At 42.3% G+C, this 26187-nt stretch overlaps 1 protein-coding gene across 9 annotated transcripts in view; it reads left to right on the top strand.

Moving 5' to 3' along the window:
* Window positions 1–26187, top strand: part of CTNND2 (catenin delta 2) — a 935473-nt gene that overhangs the window by 524604 nt on the left and 384682 nt on the right. For all 9 annotated transcript variants that reach the window (XM_021675376.2, XM_064375868.1, XM_064375870.1 and 6 more), the window contains 2 exons: window positions 928–1492; window positions 20221–20415. In XM_021675376.2, the coding sequence (XP_021531051.2) occupies window positions 928–1492; window positions 20221–20415 (760 nt within the window). The remainder of the gene's footprint in view (window positions 1–927; window positions 1493–20220; window positions 20416–26187) is intronic.

Genomic DNA, 26187 nt, shown 5'->3' with positions numbered 1-26187 from the left:
GACAATGTAGTGTTTTCATTCGAATGCAAATTTGTCTCTGGACCAGATTCAGGGAAAGTGCTTTCCCCTCCAACTGTCTCTCCAGCTCCTCCCCAGCCCTTGTTGTCTTTTGTGTTCTTGTAAATAAATGAGAGGCGACTGGCTTTCAGTTTGAAGACACAGCTGCAGGGGGCTCTTAAAGGGAGCTAGAGAGAGAGAAAGATGCTTTAAGATTGGGAGCTCAGTGTAAAAATCTAGAAAAGGGAGGCTTTTTTCGTATTCTCATTTCCAATTGCTCTGATTCCTCTAGAATTTTTTTTTAATGCTGAAAAGACCAAGCGAATTCATTCTGACTTAATATTTTTCTCTCCGTTTAACTTTTCTTTGTCCAAAAAGAAGAATCCACGCGACAATAGCGGCAGAATAAACTGTAAGAAGTATGTTTATTCTTGATGTTCTCCAGATAAGTATGAAACTGGACTATTCTCGGAGGTAGAAAGTGTATCCAGTGAAATGACCTGAGGCAAGGGTGGGGAGTGGGGACCGAAGAAGATTTACTGCTCGAATTTCTCATTAAAACTAACAGATCTTGATCGCGTCCAGGGAGATCATGATTACCCTGTCCGGGGGCCTTTAAATATCTTTACGTGACTAATGCGATGCTTCTGCTATTCCCGAAATAACTTCGACATGTAAGCGAACACAGGTGTCTTTTGTAAAACGTGACTTACTTCCAGTAGTCAGCTGGCCTGTGCCAGAGTCAGGACCAGAAACCCGCCCCAGGAGGGCGCAGGTTCGCGTCCCGCCCCGAGCGCAGCTGGGCTCGCCAAGCTGCCGGGCGCCCGCGGCGTCCCGGGTGTCTCCCTGCGCTCGGGGCCGGGCTGGGCCGGGTGGGCCGGGTTCTTCTCCCTCGCTAAGTGCGCGTGTTCTCTCCTCTCCCGGGCACAGGGCACGACCAGTCGCGCCGGCCACCTGGCGGGGCCCGAGCCCGCGCCGCCGCCGCCACCGCCGCCGCGGGAGCCGTTCGCGCCCAGCTTGGGCAGCGCCTTCCACCTGCCCGACGCGCCGCCCGCCTCCGCCGCCGCCGCGCTCTACTACTCCAGCTCCACGCTGCCCGCGCCGCCGCGCGGGGGCTCCCCGCTGGCCGCGCCCCAGGGCGGCTCGCCCACCAAGCTGCAGCGCGGCGGCTCGGCCCCCGAGGGCGCCACCTACGCCGCGCCGCGCGGCTCCTCGCCCAAGCAGTCGCCCAGCCGCCTGGCCAAGTCCTACAGCACCAGCTCGCCCATCAACATCGTCGTGTCCTCGGCCGGCCTGTCCCCGATCCGCGTGACCTCGCCCCCCACCGTGCAGTCCACCATCTCCTCCTCGCCCATCCACCAGCTGAGCTCCACCATCGGCACGTACGCCACCCTGTCGCCCACCAAGCGCCTGGTCCACGCGTCCGAGCAGTACAGCAAGCACTCGCAGGAGCTGTATGCCACGGCCACCCTCCAGAGGCCGGGCAGCCTGGCAGGTAAAGGCTCGCTGCCACCTGGCGCGGCTCACCCGGGCGCGTGGCGGGGGCGCGGGGCCGCAGCCGGGCTCCAGCAGCAGTAAAGCTGGGCGCGCTGTCCGCCAGGTTTGAAGTAGTGGCAGGAGATAGAGAACTCCAGGGCTTCCCTGGAACAAGTTCAGTGTCTTCCCGGCAGTTCGCCAGTGACTGCTCTTTGGGAGTAATGTGGTGTCTCAATCTCAAACACCTGCCTCACTCTCTCCTCTCCTCTCCTCTCTCTGCCCCTCTCCCCGTTCTAAAGACTAAATCATGATAGTAAGACACATTTAGGAAAATATCCCATAGACCTGTTGATGGTATCCAGAAAAAAAGCCAAACAAGTAACAGCTGCAGTATGGACAGGGTCACCTGTAAGTTGTCTATGTTTTATTGTGGAAAAAGGAAGGGATTTTCCCAAATTAGACGTTCAGCTTGCATAGTTTTCAATAGTAGTGGGAAAATAACCAATAATGAATTGCCTCGAATTATGACTTTTGTTTTGGCTTGCATTTATTTGGCTTGCATCTCTGCTAAATTAGACAGTGGGAAAACTAAAGGACTGTCCTGTACCTGTCGTTGGATGTACTTGTGTCCGAACACTTGGGACAAACTCAGCAATGATACAGTACCTTGAATTTGTACCTGCTTTATTACAGGGAGGGAGGGGCTGGGCCGGGGGAGAGAAACCTGCCGCCGGTTTAGAGGAGGTGACATTTCTGTGGTCGTTATGCCAGTCAGCTACCAGGCTGAGCTGGTGCTTCTCTGCTGTTAGCACCATATGCTCAGCTAAAACAAGACACCATGATTGAAAGACTAATGTTTTGTCTTCTGAAACACCTGACAACTAACCCGGATTTATTGTGGATTTTTTTTCCCTTACAGAAGTATTTGGTAATTGTGTCACTCTAGTAACAGATGCTACGCTCATATGTTTCCTTTCTTGACACAAATAGATGACTGTGAAGATAAACAGGATAAAAAAGGAACTTGTTGCATGCATGAGGCAGGTGGCCAAGGGCTTCTTTAATTCAGCACAATAATTGCCAGTGTGGACTGGCCTGGCCTAACAGGATACAGACTGCGGTGCCGCTGCCTACGAAATTATGCTAGCTACGTTTACTGAAATGAAAATATTCTCACTCACAGCTTCTCTCTTAAATAGAAATTTTGAGGTAGACAATCATTAGTGCCAACCCAATGTGAGTACCAAAATCTCTATGCTGTAGGGACTCAGGAGTAGTGATCTGCTTGGAAGAGCAGACGAGTAAACATGTACTGAAACTTCATGCATATGATTTTGTAAAGTAAGTTACCAGATCGTGTCCAGAAGGGGGAGATGGGAGACTTACCAGACTCCATGACGCCCTTCTTAGCCACACCCACCACTGCAGAGAAGAGGAAACTGACCCACTGGGAGTCCAGGTGGCCTTCTAGAGGCCATTTCAGTTCTCACATGTACCTCATGAAAGAAATCAGGAGTCTTAGCTTCCAGTGCTTTCTCCCACAGGTGATATGTGTAGACTTTTGGATGTTCTACTCTGTCATTTCAGAAGAAATCGAGAGTGTGGCCATACAGCTGCAGATACCTGTGGAGAGGTTAGGGGAGTGTGAATGGAGCAGAGTAGAACCAACAGCTCCTTCTGTCACTGTGTCTAAGAAGGGGCTGTGAAAGTACTTTGTAAAAATAGCTTATGTTGCCCTTGCGTTGCCCAGCAAAGGTATAAGGGACAAGCTTGATGCTTCTGAGAGATCAGGAGTATTGGAACTCTGAGACCCCCATGTCTGATTTTGTGTGCTTGATACCATACAAGGCACTGTGAAGTTGGGAGCTACTTGGTTTGCTAGTTGAAAGAGTATAGTTAGGTCAAGATGGCAAAACACCTTTTGGAATTTCAGGATTGTGAATTTGGAGATTTGTCACTGATGACTAGGAAGGGTGGATACAGGATAGGTAGTGACTTTCACTAATTCATCATTATATATATATCTATGTATATATATATACACATATATATGTGTATAATATATGTGTGTGTGTGTGTGTATATATATACACATATATATATATATGAAGACAGAGTATCACTCTATTGCCCAGGCTGGAGTGCAGTAGTGCAATCTCAGCTCACAGAAACCTCCACCTCCTGGGTTCAAGTGATTTTCCTGCCTCACCCTCTCGAGTAGCTGGGATTACAGGCACCCTGCCCCCACACCTGGCTAATTTTTGTATGTTTTGTAGAGACTGGGTTTCACCGTGTTGGCCAGGCTGGTCTCAAACTCCTGACCTCAAGTGATCTGCTCACCTCAGCTTCCAAAGTGCTGCGATTACCGGCCTTAGCCACCGTGCCTGGCCACCTTCTATAATTACTTTTAAGCACCTTTTATGTACTGCCACTGACTTAGATCCCAGGGATAAAATGCCAGCCAAAATCCCTGGCCTTGTTTCAAATGAGGAAGATAGAAAATCAACAAAATACTTTTGATAGATGGCCAGGAAAGGCTCTAATTAGGAAGTGACTTTTTAATATATAATTTGCAACTTTTATTTTAGATTTGGGGGTACCTCTGTGGGTTTGTGAGCTGGGTATATTGCATGATGCTAAGGTTTGGGGTACAGTTGATCCCGTCACCCAGGTACTTAGCATAGTACCCAATAGTTTGCTTTTAGATTCCAGTGGTGCCATTAGTTAGTATGCAGTACTTACACAGAAGGTAACTTTGAATCTGTCCTGAAGTAGGTGAGTGAGCTAGCCCTATGGCCATCTGGGCAGAAGGTATTCTAAGCAGAAGGAACAGCATGTTCAAGGGCTTAGAAATGGGGGTATGTCTGATATGTTTGCTGAATAGCAAGGAGATCATGGGGGCTAATCAGAGAGAACAAGAGCAAACACATGACTTGAGGTCAGCAGTGTGGGAGTAGAAGGCCAGGTCAGAGAGGCCTTACAAGTCGTGTGGAGAACTTGATGCTGGCTTTGCTAAACCCATGGGCACCGCTGAGGATTTGAGCAGAGGAGTAATGCATTCTGATGTAATTTTTAACAGGGTCACTTGGGCTGCTATTTGGAGAATAGACTATCAAGATCAAAGACAAAAGCAAGAATGTCAGTTGAGAGGTGATTGCAGTAATTTAAGCAAGACGTGATTATCGTTTGGGTCAAGATGGAAGCATTGGAGGTTATGGAAGATAATGTATTAGAGTTCTGGATGTATATATAAGGTATAGCCACTGAGATTTTCTCATGCACTAGGTGATGATGGTAAGAGAAAGAGAACTCAAGATACCACTCACCCAACAACCAGAAGAATGGAGTCACCATTGATTGAGATGGAGTGGGCTGCAGGGGGACGGGGTGGTCTCGGAATAGTTCTGGTAAATGCTAAGATCTTCGTTTGGCATAGGTGATATCTGTCAGAATCAAAGGGCACATGGCCAGTAGAAAGTTGGATATATGGAGGTTAGAGTTTTTTCAAGTTTCTCTTGTTTTGCAAGAAAACATTTCCAGAAATTAGAAGTTGTATCTGAGGGTTTCAGGTCATTGATTCTAGTGGGCACTTGGTAAGGAAACGCACATTCACAGTTTGCACTTCCTGACGGCCAAGCCTTAGAAAGTCTGACCAGAAATTTCAGAGTTCTGACTCTGGGAAAACACCACAATTCAGATTCAACCTAAAGAGTGTAACTTCTCACATGTTAAGTCATCACAGACCAAAGATCCTGGGATAGTTTTTAAAATTTCTTTTCTTTTATTAAAAAAACAGTTGTATCTGCTTTTATCTTATAGAGCTACTTGAGTGGAAACCCAGCTCTGCCTTGGTGGAGCTCCCTAAGGCTGGGAGGCTCGTGGTTCTCCAGCTTGAAATTATTCCCTGATAAAAGGGGTCACGATTGTATCTATTCATGTACTTTTGCACATAAATAAGGTAACATAGGTAAAGTACTAGCATGTTTTCTGGCTCGACAGAAGTTAACTCATACTATTTATTAATACCTACCATAGTACCTTAAGAGTGCAAGGAAGAAGTCATCCACCTTTGCTTCAGACACAGAGCAGGTTTAATGAATCCCAAAACATGTCATTGTCTGTGTTGGACACCTGCAGATGAGTGAGGCGTAACCCCTGGTTTCGAGAGACCTAGTTTTGGAACAAACACAGGAATGGGCCGTTTTAAAGCCAGTGCAGAGTGAGACAGAAGCTGGTTACTATGGGAGCAACCTAGCAGAGCATCTTGCAGTGGGGTTCAGTGTGCACCCGGCATGCTTCCTTGATGAGGTGGTCCCAGAGCAAAGCTGTAAAGGAGGAAGTAGAAAGAAACGGTAGCCAGAACAAAGTCAGACTTGAGAAGGTGTGTGGGGGATGCGGGGAGGCAGGGAAGACAACTGGAGCTCAGTTAGAAAGTCTGACCGGAAATTTCAGAGTTCTGAATCTCCGGGAAAACACGGAGAGTCACAGTTTCTCGAGCAAAGACAGAGTGGTAGGGGGTGGTGAGAAATGAAGGCGCAGAGGAAGATAACGCTGTTGCATTAAATTTCTAAGATAATGGACTTAGAAATTTATCTTTCCAGCAGACAATTGACATGGTCATGTTTGGTTGGTAGAAACTTTCTTCTGGGAAGTGTGTGGAGGCTGAAATTACAAAGAAAAAAATGGACAGGGAATCACATTGGAAGCCACTGAAAGAGTCCTTCACTGCTTCTAAAAACTCCTGTTTGTTTTGAATGGGACAATATAAAAATTATCATTTATAAATGGTTAAGAAAAAAGGCTAGATCAGTGATATAACCTACTTTTTATATTTTTTCCTGACCCAGAGTTTGCTTAATTTTTTTGTAAATTAAGCATTAAATGTATTTTAATAAATCTCATGTCTCCAGCAACTTAATGAGGCAGGCATTATTTTTACCCCCATTCTGCAGATTTGAAAACTGAGGCTTATGGATGATAACATCCTTGCCCAAAGTTACTTGTCTAGAAATAACAGAGATGTGATTTGAACATAGGTCACTTTCACTCCAGAATCTCTGTAGCGTTAAATGTAAGTGATACATAGTTAAAGGTAGTATATTTTTGTGTCAGTGGAGAGAATTACAAAGGATGTAGAAATGCAATATAAGTTTTCAGCCTATTTAAGTGACTATTTTAAAGAAAGTAATAATAACATCTAAAAAAAAATTGTCGACATCCTATTGAATGTGGGAATGTGACTTCACCAATATCAATTTTTGTTCACTTTTACAAAGAAAAAAACATAATCCTTTCACTTTCAGGATTTATAGCTAAATTAATCCTGTTTTGAAAAGAAATACGAGTTGTAAATATGCATTAAAGTCAAACATCGAAAGCTTATGTTGAGGTAAAATTTACATGAATAAAATGGAGACTCTGAACCAATGATATGAATGAAAATTGACCTAATATGGAGAGGAATCTGACAAGGCATGTCTAGCTTGTCCCCAGTCAAATGGACATAAAACTCAGTATTTAGAGTGGATCGTGCACTATAAATGCTGAATCTTGACTGTTTAGAGATTTCAGATCCATTCCCTGACTGGTCAAGTCTTCCAGATACACCTTATATAAGGAAGAAAAAGGAAAAAAGCCTAATCCTAGATGAAAGCTTTGCAATCTCTGCAGTCAGGTTCTCAAAGGAAATGTGAAGTCTACTCAGGTCATGAGCGAGTTTGTTTAGTCCACAGCTCCTGGGATGGGGTCAAAATGCAACATGTGATCTGGCTCCTGCTGCTCCTTTCAATTCATTTCCGAAAGCTAATCTTCCCCTGCCATCCACAAGCATGAGCAGTTCTCATGAACATTCTGCTCACTCTAGTGCTAGATATTTAGTTTTTCCCACCATCACTTCAAGTTAAAAAATTCCAGTGTAGCTTTACTAATTAGAATATGATCAACCTGTGATATTAATCAACTTTAACCTTTCAAAGGTGGTTAAGACTGACTTGTTCTCAACTGGAGCTTCTGGGGGTTCTTTCAAACTAGACCTAATGGGGCACTGTCCCAACCACAGGGAGTCATTGCCTTCCCTGCTGACCATGCCCTTGGGCTCCAGCCCCTTCTTCATAAGCTCTTGTGCTAGGAACCCAGTCCCACCCGGCCATCTTTAGAATCAATGTAATGTGAGTCTCCCTTCTGCATAGTGCATTCTGGCATCCTACACCCCAACACACTTGGGGAGTGCAGGCTGATTCCCACACACCAACCATCTCCTGCTCCCACCAACACAACGGTTATTCCGCCAGCCACTTACCCTCTGGAATTCTGAGACCCCATAATATAGTAGGGAATCCGCATCTGAGTGGCTTTGTACAAGCTCATCTCTCTGGAATTCCCAGGAAACCTCTTCAGCAAAACTTCCATCCTCTGTACATAAGCCCAGTCTAATAGCGTTCATCTGCCTATAGGTCCAGAACTCACAGAGATGGTAATCAAATATTTATTTTGTAAATTCATTTGATATAGCACCTGTATTGCACTTGCCTTCATATCTGATTTCTATCCAACTGACATCCAGGTGCAACTGAAGTGGGAACAGTGCAATTTTAATACTCCCATATGGCAAGTTAGTGGCTAAGCCTGGAACCAAGAATTGGGATTGCTGAGGCCCAAAAGGTCTTCCTGGTGTCTTTCATTTTTTGTTTGATTCACAGAAATTAACACCCACCCTTCATTACCTACCTCATAGCAGCCTTGTAAATTAAATGAGGGTAAACAGGTTCTTTTTTTCATTCTTTTGTAGGAAAGTGGCTTCTTTCTGTAGAATTCTATGAAAGACTTTCTAGTATTATTGAAATTTATATGATTTTGATTATGCTTTAAGTGAGAAAATATACACTAAAAAAACAAAAACTACCCAAGAGAATTGTTCAAGATGGGATCCTCTGCCCACTCATTTGTTTCCCCTATTTCCCAGACACCTCAAAAAATAAAAGTACAGGAAAACAATAGGGAATAAAGTCACAAAAGAGACAAAAACACAGAGACCAGGGTTTGAGTATCACCAACAAGCAAGCCAGGTTAAGAATTTCTAGAAAGTAGAGTGATAAGCAATTAAAATATGGGAATCGTGTCTTTTGAGAATGCGCTCTGTCAGGACTTTGGACGTGGACTGGACTGGCTGTCTTCTGTGAATTCCTGGACAGGGCCAAGGGTCAGAGCTGAGCTTGAGGAGTGGGACTGGGAGAGATGGGCTGAAGATGGAGAGATTAATTGGAAGTCAGTCTTCAAGACAGTTCTAAGTTGGCACCCCCTGACAGACATCTCTCTCTCCTACCAAAATGGTGACCCTGTAGCCAGTGCTTACTCTAAGAGGTGTTCTCTTGAAGAAACTTCTAGACTTCCATTATAGATGCTGGTTTACACGAGATAAAGTTCATTTAGTGCAGGCATATGGAGTGGTGAGGAGGTTGGGACTGCTACCTCCACCCCCACCACTCATTCTGAAGGAAGACTGCCAGTCTGAGTGCCCTGCCTTCCCCTCCAGAAACTCTAACTCAGGAATGCACAGTGGAAAATGCTTCCCTTGACACTGCGGAAAAAAGCTGCCACTGGGTTTTTCTTTCTCAAATGTGATAAATTATCAGAGATTACTGAGGAATTGCAAAGAATTAGTGACATGAAAAAGAGAGACCAAAATAGAAAATTGATGTAGAAAAGGGAAGTCAGTGTTTATTTCTCTTTAGAATAAGAAACACACACACAGATGCATGAATACACACACATACACACACACACAAAGGCATTCATCATTCAGGTCTTAAGCTCAGCTGGTTAGAAGCAGCTAATGCCACAGTTTTTTCCATGGCTGAGTCAGTGTCTTAGTCTGTTTAGGATGCTATAAAAAATATCATAAATTGTATGACTTTTAAACAACAGAGATTTATTTCTTATAGTTCTGGAGACTGGAAAGTCCAAAATCAAAGTGCTGACAGATGCATTGTCCCATCAGGGCCCATTTTTTTGTCTCATAGATGGTCCCTTCTTGCTATGTCTTCACCTGGTTCTCCCTAGGTATAAGGGCACTAATCCCATTCATGAGGGCTCCACCCTCATGACCTAATCACCTCCCAGAGGCCCCACCTCCTAACACCATCACATTGGGTGTTAGCTTTCAACATAAGAATTGGGGGGCGGGGAGAGCACAAACATTTAGACCCTAGTAGTCAGTTACCTTGTTGTTATTCACATGACCAAAAACAGCCTCCCCTCTCCCAACTTGGTAGGTTTTTTCAGATACGTAGTATTTATTGTATGTAGTCAAAACAAATGGACTTTCTGTACTAGAAGGCATCACTAACATCACTAGGGTACCAAACCAGTTGGTTGTTTAACAGCATATTTCCTGGAAAATGACAATATTTTTAGAAGGAGGTGGGAGAATTTTAGCTATAGATTGGTTTCATCAATTGTGTACTGTCTTAGAAAATTAATGTTTTAATGAATATGACTGCTATTCAAATGATCATTATGCAAATGTAACCCAGTAATTAGTTGAACTTTAAAATAGAAATGCACATACACACATATTAAAGCTTTTGAGAGGAAAAGAATCAAAGGAAAATTTTAGTCCTCCTTAGAACTGTTTATTGCACAATAGAATTTCTCTCTTCTCCAACTCATTTTATATATGCTGAAATGATGTTGAATAAAATAATAAAAATTAATAAAATGTTGATATAGAGAGGTTATAAAATGTCAGTACAGAGAATTACTAAACTATGAAGCTGTTTATTTGTCATTTCCTCCCTATAAATCATGTTGAGAGTTAGGGTATCTTTTTCTTCAGGAGTTACGACAGAGGCCACTCTATGAGTGTTGGTGAAAGAGATAAAGCAGTAGAAAAAAATGATATAGGGAGAACATATTTTAAGTTTGCATTTTAGGGCTGGGCGCTGTGGCTCATGCCTGTAATCCCAGCACTTTGGGATGCCGAGGTGGGTGGATCACTAGGTCAGGAGATCGATCACTAGGTTAGGAGATCGAGATCATCCTGGCCAACATGGTGAAAACCCATCTCTACTAAAATACAAAAAAATTAGCTGGGCATGGTGGCGCATGCCTGTAGTCCCAGCTACTCAGGAGGGTGAAGCAGGAAAATTGCTTGAACCCAGGTGGTAGAGGATGCTGTGAGCTGAGATCATGCCACTGCACTCCAGACTGGGAGACAAAGCAAGACTCGGTCTCAAAAAAAAAAACAAAAAGGTTTGTATTTTAGAAGCTAAATGTCTAGTTGTTTAAAGGGAATTTGTGCAGTCTACCTATGTCCTATCTTAGGCAATCTGAGGAAGAAGGCCTCTGTTTAGGATGTTGAGGTGTAAAACATCTTAGTTCACATGTTTATCCAAATATTTGAACCCATTTAAAAGACAGCTGCATGTTTAATTCTACTCCTGCCTGTTAAGCCTTATCCTTAACAGGATACCTTGAGAAGTTCATCTGTAACCGCTTTGATGGACAGAAGCCGCATAATCAAAATGAACACTTAGCTTAGTTCCCACAGCAGTTAGCTCTCAAAGCAGAATGGAGGCTTCTGGTCTCCCTGAAGCTTCAGCCCACAGGTCTGGCCTGCTTTGCATCTCCATGTAACAAAAAAATAAAAGGTAGATTGGGATCACCTTGTTCTGGATTCTTTCCGTGGAAATATTCATAATGATCCATAATAATGAGGTCTGGAAGCCAGACTCCAGATGCACTGTTGGAGTATTGCACTGATGGGGTATTGAGACGCAGCTGTCGAGAAATAAAATGCCACTCGTTGAATTTTTATCCCCCTCATTGATAAAGAAGAGTATCTGTGTGAATATGGCCATTAAATATTCTGGTAAATGACTAATTAATGAAGTACCAAATCATAGATTGCTCTGCATCTGTAGTTAATCAGGACACTCAGAAGATCGCAGTGATGACGACTCTGGGCCCACTCCTCCCAGTAGATGCCAAAAGCTACTCTCAGGGAGGAGAGTTGGTTTGAAGGAAATTTTAAATACGAGGCTCCTCCCAGGTAAAAATTAACCTTCATAGATTAATTTTCTTTACATGTTTATGTCAAAAACTTTTCTTACAAGTCTGAGGTCAAATTATGTTGCCCTTCTGTACAAAGATACTACAAACTCAAAATTTCTGTCACTCCATAATTTCTTATTCTGTCTGGTCTCAGCTGAGAAGGGCTTGGGTGCCTGGGTAGAGTCTTTCTAAGGGTCTTTTCCCTAGTCAGGACTGTCTTTCACTTGAAGGGTAGTGGTTACAGCAATTCTTTTTAGCAAGAGTTCACAAGACACACATTGTGATTGTGTGTGACCCCACCCTCCTCAGACACCACACTTAATCCAGCCCAGAGACCTGCAGGAGGGAAGGGAAAAGACAGAGGCGGGAAATGTCCTGCCATCTATGCCTGGCCACAACCTGTGACCTCGCAGGGACTTCTCAGCAGGAGGCGTGCTTGAGGCATGCCCCTAGGTGTAGCATGCTAGGGGCAAAAAGCATCCTTTATTTTCAAAGGTATCTGCAAACTTCCGAAGCTAGAGCTTCATCTAAGAAGAGGTTCCTTCCTTCCCTCACTTTCAGGAGTGGATATTTCTGGGGATATTCTGAAGCTCCAGGCTTAATGGGTCTGCTGAGGACCAAATCTTGATGCATGCTCCTCAAGATCCGACATCTAGCTCAAATCTACTAGTTTGACCCCCAGCCATCCAGAGCTTGGATGCTTCTTGGAGACACCTGGAGAATGTTTGAGCTATTCCATTCCCTGGGCCCGTCCCCTGAGGTCCTGGTCTGGAGTGCACCCACAGCATTGCTCCTTTTTAAAAGGTCTCCAAGACAAATGCCATGCGTGTTCTTTCAGGGTTGAGAAGCCCTGAGCTACCCTTACATATGTGTGAACTGTGGCAATGCAGGGAGCCTAGATACTTGCCTCAAGAAACACCATAATCCGCAAAAATGTTGCAGCGCACCCATGTTTAAAAAATCTACCCTGAGCCAGACATGGTGGTCTGTCCCCTGTAGTCCCAGCTACTGGAAGGACTGAAGTGTGAGGGTCACTTGAGCTCAGGAATTTGAGACCAGCTTGAACAACATAGTGAAACTGTGTCTTAAGAAATAGTCCACCCTGATGACAGAAAGATGCTCTTTTCCCACTAGAAGTGACTCTTGCCCCAGATATCCTGCTCATTAAGGCCTTTGAAGGCCTTAGCCAGCTGTAGCTAAGATCAGTCGCTCTGCAGCAGCTGAGAGAATGGTCACAGTTTTCATGTCCAGCACAGCTTGTGCTGCAGAGCCCAGGCTGATGAGCACCTGCATTGCCAGTGTCTAGCTATACTGTTGACCTGTGCCTTTTTTGAGGCCACTTGTGTTTGCCTGATAAAGCAGGGGTGCTGGGCACAGTGGGTCACATCTGTAATCCTAGCACTTAGGCAGGAGAGACCATGGCATTGATGGTCTGTCTCTGGGGCTCCTAGTGACCAGATACGTATTCATAGCTAGACAAATACATCCTGGCTTCTCAAAGGGTGGTCCGTGGACCAGCAGCACCAGCATTGCCTGAAAACTTGCTAGAAATAAAGAACCCCAGGCCCTTCTTCAAAGCCACTGAGCCAGAACCTGCATACCAGTTAGGGAATCCATATGCATGTGGCATTTTGAGAAACATCAAAATACATGGCTAGTAAATTTGGTGCTACTTTCTACTTCCCGTGAGACACGAAACCCAAAACAGGTATTGGTTACAGGTGTCGAACCATCCCTGTGTACCTCATATGTTTCACTGTTACCAATTCCACCTTAGCCATAGGTTCCTACCAGCTCTTCGTTAAGTTGAAGCCCTGCATGAGGTGTGGGGTATTACACTCCTTCCATTTCACTGGCGAGGAAGAACAAACTTCCATTGAAAGGAAAAATGCAAAGCTTGATACAGGACCCCACATTACGCATTATACTCCGTTACCACTATCATTATGTTCCAGATGCCTGCCTGTCACAAAAAGGACTGAACAAAAGAAGCCTGTTTTCCTAAGAGTTTGGGAATAAATGCTTGTGGTTAGAAAGTACAAGAACAAGAGGCATATACTTTTACAGGGATGAGATCACATGGACACACTTACCATGATGTCCTGACCGATGATTTTGACTTTTCAGTTATTTTTGCTGGAAAGTATTTGAGTCCCAATAGTTTACAATATTCATTTTGTGAAAGGTGTGATCAGGTTTTATCGTGACAGTAAATTGTACTGGGAAACCTCATCAGGAAAGTTCCAGGAACAAATTCTGTGTATTGTATGCTGCCAGAGACTGCATAATATTCAAGTTATTAGCGATAGCAGCAAAACTGTACTAAGTTAGTATAATATATGAAAATCTAACATTTATGAAATAAGATGAAATAGGGCATTTTTTCTTTCCAAAAACAGATTTATAATAGAAACATTTTACATTATCAGCTGGCCTGTTACACTGAAATTATTAGGTTTCAGTGCAATTTTATCTTTGAAATCATATGAATTAACAATGTTCCTTCCAAACATAAGTCTGAAATATGACTCGTAACCTATATGAGAAATGTGTCCTTACATCTTTACGTTTATAACAACATGAGATGTCCAATGAATTACAACAAATTAGTGATCATTTGCAAATGAAATTTAGTTGATAAACTTGATTCAGAATGCATAGGGAATATTTTGGGGTCCTTTAAATAGCAAATTTAATTTTTGAATTAACATAGGACTAGGAAGTAGATTTTGGAATTTCGAGTCAAAAGCAAAAGTCAAGAATAAAACAAGTCAATCTTAGTAAACCGAGTTCAGAAGGAAGAACGTGGATGTGCGCAATTCCTTACATAGACTCCCAAAGTGCCAAGTGAGCACACCTTTATTAATGTGCCTCCTTTGAGCTAAGTTTTATTATGATGAGGCATTCCTCAGATCTAAGAATAATATTTGCACCTCTCAACAATATACCTCGTACACATTTCTGAGATAATGATAACCAAAGTTATGTTTGTTTTTGTATATCTCTAAGTGTTTCTATGCCGATATCACTTTTTCCCCCTGGAGTTTCATGATAACAGGCATCAAGTCAAACATTTTAAGAGGTTCAAAGTCCAGAAAATAGCTATTTCAAAGCTATCAGCTATCACAGAGTACAGGCTGACTACCTGCAAAGGCCATGTTGCCTAGCAATGCTGACATATCATCATGGAAATACCCTTAAAATCGGGGCATCCACAAAGGAACAACAGCAGTGCAAATTTGCAAGGGAAAAATCAATGTCTAGCCAAACCCCACCCTTCTCTATAGAAGTTCCCTTTTGCCCTTCAAAGCTGTAGTCCCATTAATAATTGTCAATGCATTAACTGATTGCGCACGTTTTAAAAGCCTCAATTCTTAAATTCTGTTTTGGACTTTTCTTCATATCAAGACATTTACCTTTTTCTCTGTATGAGAGCACTTTATCTTGATAGTTCACAAACACATTCAGGCTGCTCACTCTGGCCATGTGAACACTAGGTCATTTCAACCCTTCTTTTTTCCCTTCCATTTCTTTGCAAATGAGCATTTGAAACTGGGTGCCAAATTTGAAGAGACCAGTTAAATGGCAATATGCTCTTTTAAACTATATTGATACTGTAAAATGAAAACATGCAAAAATATATTTTTTGTAAAGGCAGGTGAATTTGCATTAAATTAGAGAGTGATATATTATAGAGCATATAAATAAAATAATATGAATGGATTCCAATAAAAGAAAACAGCATGGACCTGTTTTATTAATGTAGTAAAGTAATTGGCATAACCAGTATTAAGTGGAATTGTTTGAATAAAGCAACAAATGATAAATGGAAGGCGTGACACATTAGATGCTTAGTTTTTGAAAATACACCCACCTCCTCTTTTTCTCCTTTATTTGGGACAGGATGGTTCATGGTGTGATCCCTGCATTAGAAGCAGGAGGCTTGGGGGTGCCCATTAAAATGTGCATTGATGATGCATCTTACCTGACTGACCTAATCAGACTCTCTTGGGGGTTGTATTCAGAAATCCGCATTTTCAGCAATTTTTCTAGATAATTCTTTGAGGAGTAAACTAAGATTTTAGAATTAATCCTATTCTAAGGCATGAAAACTCCAAGGCAAAAAACAAAAAATCCGAAAGAGTTGGAGCTGAATTTTCAGCTATGCAGTTCTCACAAGGTTACGTGATCTCCCGCTGACTGCTGCAAATCCTGATAAAAATGTAGTCGCTGTGATTTTGAAATTTTGAGTTAAAAAAGTCCTTTCGTTCATACAATCAATTATAGTATGAACTCATAAAGAGTTCACATACTTACTGGTATTTCTTTTAAAGACAGCATGGTTTCAGTACACATAAAATCACTTTTCTGTATATTTGAAATCCTGGAGAGATCTTTTGTGTCTGCTGCTGGTTCCCTCCGCCGGAGAACCATACAGCTCTTCCTCCAGTGATATTCATTCTCCCACTGTCTGCAGCTCTCTGCTAAAAGGTCAGATGCTTAGAAAGAACTTTCTTGATCCCCCTAGCCAAACACTACAACCTCCTGACACTTTATCCGTTTTCCCACTGCCCTGCCTCATTTTTCTTCAACACCTTTGCCTCCATCCTCCTTCAGGTAATACTTATTTTCAAAGCCAGGGATGTTGTCTGTCTTAAGCACTAGGACATCCTCAACTCCTGGAGGTTCCCAGGCATTCAGTGGATATGTTGAATGAATATATTTATAGATCCATGGGGATTAACTAGTACCTATAAATGATAGATGTAAAATCGATTACATAGAAATTCAGTTGCAAATCATTCTAAAAATGATAAATACATTGTTTTGCTGGCCAAATGAAAACAGCCTTGTTGACCCAAGGAAAACATGGTGTGGAACAGGAACAGGCAAGGCACAGGGTGGTGAGCCATATGTAGCCCTTTCAGCCTTGTAACTATTTTCCATGTCAAGAACTCCCTGCAATCTGTCCCTGGCTTCCCACTGAATTAGCAGATATTTATTGTTTTCAATTTGGAGATTTAATTTATGCCCTATCCCTGTCTAAAAAGGATGCCACCTTTTTGCAGTCATTTCACTGTTTTCTTTCCTCATGAAAAATTCCTTTCATTCATTCCTGCATTTTTTGCAGTTATCCATTAGAAAGCACACATATTTTTAAGAGAAGATAAAACTGTAATATTCACATTTTGTAATAATACTTCATAAAATTATCAGAAAAATGGTTGTTATTTAGATTATTTCAAATTGAAATCTTCGTGTTGTTTTTGAAATTTGGATAGTTTATGGTGAGGGTTTTTCAACTATTTTGTCAAATCAAAAGATGTATTTTCACGAGATGACATAATTTATTGATTCAAAGATTCAGTGGCGTGAGAACACCTATTTGATGTTGCTTTATCCATTGCAGAGCACTTTCCCACGTAGTCTCTCTCATCCTGATCCTCCAACAATACCATTTTGTACCAATGCATATACTATTATCTCTGTTCTTATACTTGAGGAAACTGGAGTCAAAGAGCGTGGCGAGTTTCCTTAGTTTATTCAGCTGGTTAGAGACAGAGCTGGGACAGAATTCATATATACTTATTTCAAGTTCTTTGGGCAAAAGTGACACAAGAAACAACAGTAAAATTATTACTTTAGATACGATTTCTGTTTACCTCCAGCTGTTGATCACCAACACCCCAAGGCCACCTTTCACATGTAGAATTTGAGGCTGAGCCATGTTGTCACATTTCCTCATAGTAGTTGTACATGGAAATGCGAGCCAAGGAATAAAGGTGTCAACATAGAAGCAGGGGATGTCTGGGGTCTTGTGCCCCTCATTCTCCCGTGGTCCCTTCTGCCCATCTCTCCGGGTCTCTAGAATCCCTATCTCCCCCCTGCCACAGGACTGAACCCTTTCCTCTCTCCCCTGACACCAGCCCCACAGCCAAGTGGTCAGTAGTCATGCAGGTTCTGAGCTGTTCAGGCATCCATTCAGGTCACCTGTAGCTGTGGTGAAGAGGAGATGGCTCTGAGGTTCCATGACAGGACACATGGTAGTTCTTATACAGCAAATGACTCAGGGCTAGTCCTAGATCAACTTGAAAGCCTTTCCCAGTTTTTGGGAACCCTCCAAACCTGTAGGAGCAGCAGCCTGCACAGAATATATGTAAGGAAATTCCAATACCGTTTATCCCTCCTGCCTCATGAAATCTTCCTTAGCTTGTAAGCCCAGCATGTTTCAGCTGTGAGTCTTCAAGCTCATTTTCAAACACACTGTATATGAAAAGTTACCAGTGCCTGAGCTCTCTAGACTCCAATTTTGTCCTGTGAAGAGAATAAACAGGAAGAGCAAAACCACATTATAAAATTGAAATATTAATGCTGGATGATGTAGGAATTATTGCAGTAATTGATCGTGAAATGCTTTATAGACACAGGTATTATGATTACGTGACATTCTGTCTATCATGGCAGGGGAAGCCATCAGGGCAGTTGGTCTGGTCTACGGATCTGCATCCCCTTTTCTCTTTGGCTCATCCATGTTTCGGTTGCACTCTGCCACCCTGCAGGGTCTTGGTCAAGGCCAGGTTCCCAGAATTGTTCTTCACCAACATAATTGGCAAGAACATTTGGCCTTGACGTCTATAACATTTCAGACAAAGTTGGGTTTTCTCCAGCATTTTTTCTTGTTATAAGAACAGAGTTCCAGTCCCTAGCAAAGATGTAAATGCTCATGAATGGTGTTTTGAGTCTAGTGTTGACGCTTGAGATTCACTGTCAAATAGACCATAATGATGAAAGAGACTTACTATTAAACAAAAGTATATTTTATTTGAATCAGCAAATATATATACCATATCATGACATTTTGTGGCAGATTCCCAGAAAAGATTGTGTGAGAATTTTCTCTTGAAATTGCCCCAAATAAAATAGGCCTTCTTAGTATGGATCCAACTTGTTCTTTCTTGAACAAGGGTGGTAGAACACATCAATTCCAGCCGTGACATCTGGAACCTTTGTTTCCTTGACTCTTTTCCTTCCCCTGCTTCTCTGTGCCTCTCTTGCAACTGTGCCCACCCTTGAGCAATTGAAACTTTATCACAGTGGATAAAAGGAAGAGTAAATAATGTTCTTTTTAAAATGCCTTATCTGATTTAGAACTATGCATAATGCTTACATATGCAACTGTATTTTGCACAAGTGTTTACAGAGAGAAACACTGTGAGCTTATAGTTATACTCAGAGCACTCTAATATGTAAAAAAGTATAGTATCCTATTCAGATAGTTAATTTTATTATTATATTTGTATTAATGTCAGCATATCCAACATCTGATATTTACATAGGTAGACTTTACCTTAGATTCTTGCTCCTTGCCCAGCACCCTTGGTCATTAGACTAATGGTACTAATGAAAATTTCTGAATGCAAAGTAAATGCATGTAAAAAGAGGATTTTTACATATACCCTAAGACCATGCCACCCCTTAAACGTTCAGCAGATCCTCTCATCGGTCATCATTTGATGTTTCTTGAGGCTTAGAATAAAGGAGTAGTGATAAATTCACAACTCTAAATGTACCAGTGATGGATAACTTTTACTTATCTCTACATTTGGATGTGATGACTGTTTTTTTGTTTTTGTTTTTGTTTTTTTTAGTTTTACACTTTTAAATCCTTAGCAATATTTTCAAAACCTTCAGGAACAAGAATTGACAACAGGAACTCAAAATATATTGTACTTAAATATATTCCTGGAAAATATAAGCTTGAGATAATATTCAGAGTGATGTTGGCATCTGACCGTACCTCAGATAAAATACTGGCTCTCAGTCAAGGTCCTCTTTCCTGTCTGTCCAGCCAGCCTCTTTGGCCTCATGAAAGTCTGTTTCCTGATGTGCAGAGGCTTCCTTTCTTCACATTCTCATGGTTCTCTGATCCAGAGCATTGCCTCACATCAACCCCTCTTCTCATACCATGCAATGAAGTGACACAAATAAGGATTTATAAATACTACAAAGCAAAGTGATATGTAGCCCCAATTTATACATCAAACCGGTTAATGACAGTCATTCCTGCCTTTTTCAGAGGGAGACAGACTAAATGTAAATGCTTCAATGTAGAGGGTCAGAGTAAAGGAAAATGTAACTTGAAAACCTTTTTCTTTAATATCTGCTTCTTTCAGGGATGTAGGCCATTGTAAGTTCAAACATTTTGGTTTATCTATTTCCCAGGGGAAAACTGCTGATGGGAACAAAGTCTAATTCACTTTTTAGGAACAACATCAAGATGGCTTTGCCATTGTAGCTCATCATTTAAAATGATTTCTATTGTGTAATTTAAGGTGCAAGGACTATGGGATAATATGAGATTTTTAGGATTGACTGCCTACCTGATTCCTGTAGTGAAGAACCTAGCTACATCCATTATGTTTTGAGAAAAGACACTTCACTGGTCTTGTTCCGTGTGGGTTTATCTCAGAAACATTATTATTCTTAGAGTGAGATCATGTTTGGTAGCAAAGCCAGCCAGCTGGGTGATGCCGATAAGCTGATTAGATTGACATAGTGCTGCCATTTCATGTTACTCATTTGGTTTCCTGAGGATTTCAACAATTTTGTCCCAAAAATTTGAATGTATCTTTGATTAAACAAGTTCTGTTTGGAGATTGGTTTGAGCCTTGACATCCCTCTGTTAATTTATTTCAGCTGGGTCCCGAGCCTCATACAGCAGCCAGCATGGGCACCTGGGCCCAGAGCTGCGGGCCCTGCAGTCCCCAGAACATCACATAGATCCCATCTATGAAGACCGCGTCTATCAGAAGCCCCCTATGAGGAGTCTCAGCCAGAGCCAGGGGGACCCTCTGCCGCCAGCACACACCGGCACCTACCGCACGAGCACAGGTGTGTATTCAGGACCCCAGTGGGTGGCCTGTCCCCAGTGGGCGGGCTCTGCGTGGGAGCTCAAATAACACTCCCAAATGAAAGGTGTGTGTCTGTGTGTCCGCTGTCCTCACAAGCACTGTGACCTGCTTCTATCAACGTCTGTAATGATAATGGTAGAAACAGAATATGACTTGAATTCAGGCTACCTTGGTATAATCTGAATGAAAGGAGGCCAGTGGGGATTGCAAGCTCATTTTCTCAAAGAGAAAAATGAAAAGAAGCAATACTAATATTTAACACACGATTATTCACTTATTTAATGAATGTAAGTACTGCAAGGAAGTAGTCATTCATAGGACATGAAAGACACATGCTTGATGATGGTAAGTATTTTTTTAATGATATTGTCTACATATTTGGCAAGCATGGAACAAAAACATATTTACTGAAAAGGTAGCATATTTTGAAAGGCAGACCATTTATTTCATATACAGTAATAGATTGAATTACGAATTTATTGTGTGAAGCTTGGATGTTGGCAATTGCAAATGGTTCGATCAATTATATAGTTCTCCTCGATTCACTATATATTTTCAGTTGACTACAACCACAGGTCACTTGACAAAATGCAAGTGTTTTCCAATATAGTGAGCCATTTGCAAGATAATTTGTCAAATGTCATAATTAGATTGCTAGAGAACACTTATCTTAACTATAAAATCGATATAATTGAAAACATTTGAGAATTGCATTTATTATCAAGCTGCACATGGCTAAGTAAACTGGAACGACTGTGTTGTTGGTCTGCAGATAGCATAGCTCTCTCCTTCCTTCCTAATGATAAGTGTGAGCGCCAGCAGGGACTGAGGCTGGCAGAGCTGGCTCTCTGCTTCAGAACCTGGCACACAGATCTCTACATCCTCAGACTATTGGAATTTCCAGTGACCACTAAGTAGAGCATAGCAATTTTCTTAAACTGCATTATGATGCTAAATTACATGTTTTGAAACCAAGGCAAGCTAAGCTGCTTTTCTAGTTGATTATTGATATTTACATTTCAATATTTCACTGAATCATAGGGAGAAAGGCACAAAATACTCTTCATTTATTTTTGACATCATAAATACCACCCAATATTAATAATACATATCTTGGTTTTGATGAAAAAGAATGCCCATTTATTCTTCTGTCAGAATTGTTTTCCCCTTCAACCTGTTAAGTCCACTCCTGTCTGGAGTTGGGCTACTTTAGCATTTAGTTTTTGCATATTATTAAGTAAGGTAATTTAATTTTTATGCACATCTTATAAAAGAAGAAGATAATAACCACAGTGACATTCAATATCTAATTTGAATAAAAACTGACAACAAAGGAGATTATATTGACTCCCTGTTCCATATGCATGTGCTCTTAGAATTATCCCTTATTAATAAACTTCCAGGAACTTAATGAAAAATTAGCTACAATAAGAAAAACACCTTAATTCATCTATATCACATTAAATGAAGGGAAGATATCCACACTTAAAAAAAAGATACTCTACTGTGACAGTGTTTTCTCTGAGTCAGGGTCAGCAAACAATGGCCCACGGGCCAACTGTAGCTCCCCATCTGTTTCAGTAGTGCCGAGTGATGATTGCATTTTTAAATGGTTGGGGGAGAAAATCTAAAGATGATTAATGGTCTGTAATATGTGAAAATTATATGAAATTCAAACCTCTCCATAAATAAAGTTATTGGGATGCAGCCATACCAATTCGCTTATATATCATCCATGGTGGCTTGGGCCCTGCAGGGGCAGAGTGGAGTGCCCATGGCAGAGACCATGTGGTGGGCAGAACCAAGAATATTTGCTGTCTGGCCCTTGACAGGAAAAAATTGCTGTCCCCTACTCCAAGCCTTCAATGGAGGGCGATTCAGAATGAACAAGTGTTTTTCCCTCCCACCTATGAGGAAGGCAGCAGTAACTTCTAACTGCTTCAGAGGTGAAACCCGTTTGCTGGGGGCTTTTCTCGGTAATAGCTGTGGCAGAGATGTGCTAAGGTTGTGACATTCAGATGTCCAAGACCCCAACCCAGCCTGCACCTTTGAACTTAAAGCAATTTTGAGAAAACATGCTGATTGACATAATACTATGGAAATTTCCAGAGGTGCTTGGATGACCTCTTAGGACCACAAGTGGAGGAGGAGAAGCAATCTCTCTCCAGCTCCTAAGCATAAAGCTACAAACTTTCTCTTCCCTGCACCCACCAAGGTTACCCCTATGTCTATACTTAATTCATATAATTTTGTGTCTTCGCATTTTCACAACCACAGAAACTGCATCACAATTGCCTGTAGGAGAAAATGCCTTTAATATGTGTCTATGTCTTTTTATTTAGAGATCAAAGACATCATATACAACATTATTAAATTCTGTCTAGTATAACACACATAAAAATGGAGATTGCAAAGCAGTAAATATTAAAAATAGTTATCTGGTAGCCATAAAAAGAATTCTCAGTTTGCTTTCCCCATATCTGTGGGGGGTCATCTATGTTGTGCATACTCCCACCCTGGAGATCATTGGTACAGACCTCTAAGAGACTTGAAGGCCTAAAGCAGACACCCTAATTCCTTGAAAGAAAAGGACAGGTTCTTACGAGGCCTGCCAGACTTGAAGTGTTCAGGGCCTCTGGCTTTTAGCTCAGATGGGTGGCTGAGGGGACTGGAGCAACTGGTCTTATCTTTCTGCCCTTAAGAATGGGCCAGCAGCTGGAGGTCTTTCAGTATATTTCATAAAGCATTTCCAGATGATACTGCAAGAGAAGTGGGGCAGGAAGTTTGGAGGCCAGTTGCTTCCCTTCTAGGAGTCAACACTTGGGAAGGAAGAAAAGTAGACATGCCTCCACAATTGGGGAATTTTTAGATGGTGTCATTGAAGCAAGCGTGTGAGGCTGGACAAACAATAGCAAGATGAAGAAGAAAGGTCTGGTGGAGAGATGGAAAAAGATGGTGGTAGGTGGAGCCTGAAAGTAAAAGCTACTGAGAAGTCCCCTTTGGTGAGGAAGCATGTAGCTTATGGCTGCCTCCAGGGACTGTGCTAAGTGCTTTGGGTATTTTACCAACCCCCAGAACAATCCTTGGAAGGAGATGCTGTTATGATGCTCAATGCTTGCTTTATGGATCAGAAAACTGAGGCACAGACATGTTGAGTAATCTGCCCAAGGTCACACAGGTTGTGTGGAAACAGCCTGTAAACCTCCATACAGGCTGGGCATGGTGGCTCACACCTATCATTTCAACATTTTGGGAGGCCAAGACAAGAGAATCACTTGAGCCCAGGAGTTCGAGACCAGCCTGGGCAACATAATCAGACCCCATCTCTATTAAAAATAAATAGGCCTGGCACAGTGGCTCATTCCTGTAATCCCAGCATTTTGGGAGGCCAAGGCAGGTGGCTCACTTGAGGTCAGGAGTTCTAGACCAGTTTGGCCACCATGGTGAAAGCCCATCTCTACTAAAAATACAAAAATTAACTGGGCGTGGTGGCAAGTGCCTGTAATCTCAGCTACTTTGGAGGCTGAGGCAGTAGAATCAGTTGAACCCCAGAGGTGAAGGTTGCAGTGAGCCAAGATGGTGCCACTGCACTCCTGCCTGGGAGACAAGAGCGAAACTCTGTCTCAATAAACAAACAAACAAACAGACTTTCATACTTAGGCAGTCTTACCCTAGATCCTGGGCTTAGTTGACTGCATTTGTAAAAATTATCACTTAAAAACAAAATAGACATTTATTTTCATCTGTGGAGCTTAATGGCCTTCTATATCCTGTTAAATAATATCAGTTAAAGATACTCTGTGTGCTAGATGCACTGGCACATTCAACGAGGCTTAAAATCTCCTTGTCCTTAAGCATGTTCAATTTTGTTTCAGAGAAAGACATAAACATATGAAACATTAACTGGTAATGGAAGGTAACATCGTACAGGCTACATATGTATTCTAAAGAAAATCGAAGACATTGAAGTATTCATAAAAACACTCAACAATGCAATACTAAACAATACAATAGTTTTTTTTCTTTGCTGGATATCATATGACTCAAGATTGTGCTATACACAAAATGAGGGATCGAGTTGCCCCTCCCTGTCCTGCTCATGTCCCCGCTAACATGGCCTTCCTCTCTTTTGTGGGAGCGAGTGGGGGCATAGAAAGGTGTGGATATGGATGGAATCACACCAAGGGAAGATATGAGTGGAATCACGCCTCATTCAGTGTCCCAGCTGTACTCTCTACCAGCTCGGGCTCGTGGGCATGACTCTGGCTCTGGTGGCCACTCTACTCTCTCTCTGTCCTGCTCTGCCTCATGCTGACCTCACCCCTAGTCTTTCCTTACTCTGGACACCGCTGAAACTATCCTGAGAAAGAGACCATCCTAGGGCTGAGAGATAGTGGGGGAGATAACTGCACAGAGAAGACCAGCAAAGAACTTTAGACACTGAAGATAAGACATTTTAGATCCTCTAACTCTCCCACCAAAGGGAATTTCTCAGTTAGCTTCTTCCCGTAGGCTCCACCTACCACCATCTCTTCCCATCTTTCCTCTAGAACTTTCTTCTTCATCTCTCCTTTTTCTTAGCTGTCGTAATTAACCCATCCATGCCTCTTACTTTATTATGAAGACCAATTTAAATCTCCGGTACCAACTCAGATGAGGACCACTGGCGACCTTTTTGTAGTCAAACAGGTCCTCCAGGCTTCTAACCCAAAAAGCTACCCAGCTGTAATGTTAGAGACCCCCCGAGCATGCATAGAGGAGCATTTATGTAATGTCCAAGGAACAGGGCACCCAAGTCCTACTCCTCACCTCTCCTCTACTCCTGGCTTGTGACACAAACAAATTTCACTATTGACACAGGACATCAATAGCATTTGATGAAGCCAAGCAGGCATGCCATCACCTAAGGCTGTGTTCCAGAACGTGGTCTAAAGGGGGTCTCCGTCCTCCTGCCCCAGACCTAACTCTGCCAGCCATTGCAAAATAAGAGCCAAAGACCTTTATCCCCCACCTTGCCCCAGCAGAAGGGTATGGTCTCTAGGGGCAGCCCTGCCTGCATCCCTGGCCCCAGGCTTTGAACAGGGAGGCAGATAGAAAGTGCTTTGAATAGGGAGGCAGATAGAAAGTACAGCAGTGCCCACCTGCCTGAGGACTGGAAGAGGGAGACAGAGCCAGCATGGTGGCTCCAGAGATCTGGCAGCCTAGGAAAAGGTGAAAGGGTCACTTTGTGCCACAGAGTGGTTCCTGGTCAGTAGAGCTCCCAGAGAGTACCCATCACGAGACACGACAGCCACATCTTTCTTGCAGGACCATTAACGGGGGAAGGGGGTAGTATAACAGAGAGGAAGGCCCCAGTATCCTTTCCCTAGATGAGGAGGCAGAATTGCATGAACTGCAGCAGAAATGGCAGACTTAACTTTTACAGGACCATCCCCACAATATTTGGGCATTTATCTCTTGCATGATGAAAATTTAAAGAGGCACAATTTTAACTAAGGTGTCGATTTAGATAAAATATACATTTCGTCTGAGATGAGGCTTGTCAAAACCGGAGTTTATAAAATAAGGAGTACAGTGAAATAAGGAATGCGTGGGCCTCATGAATCTGCTTGTGGTAAAGTCTATTAAGCAGAAAATACATAACATGAATTTTTATTTCAAACTTAAACATACAAATGACTGTCAATTTAGGAATTATTTGATCAACACAAACACTTGACTCTGACAACCCCTTAAACACATTTTTATAAAC

Source organism: Aotus nancymaae, unplaced genomic scaffold, assembly GCF_030222135.1.
Source record: "Aotus nancymaae isolate 86718 unplaced genomic scaffold, 86718_ANA_hifiasm-v0.15.2.pri h1tg000014l, whole genome shotgun sequence".
Taxonomy (NCBI): Eukaryota; Metazoa; Chordata; class Mammalia; order Primates; family Aotidae; genus Aotus; species Aotus nancymaae.
Note: the sequence above shows the minus strand (reverse complement) of the source record. Positions and strands in the feature narration are given on the sequence as shown.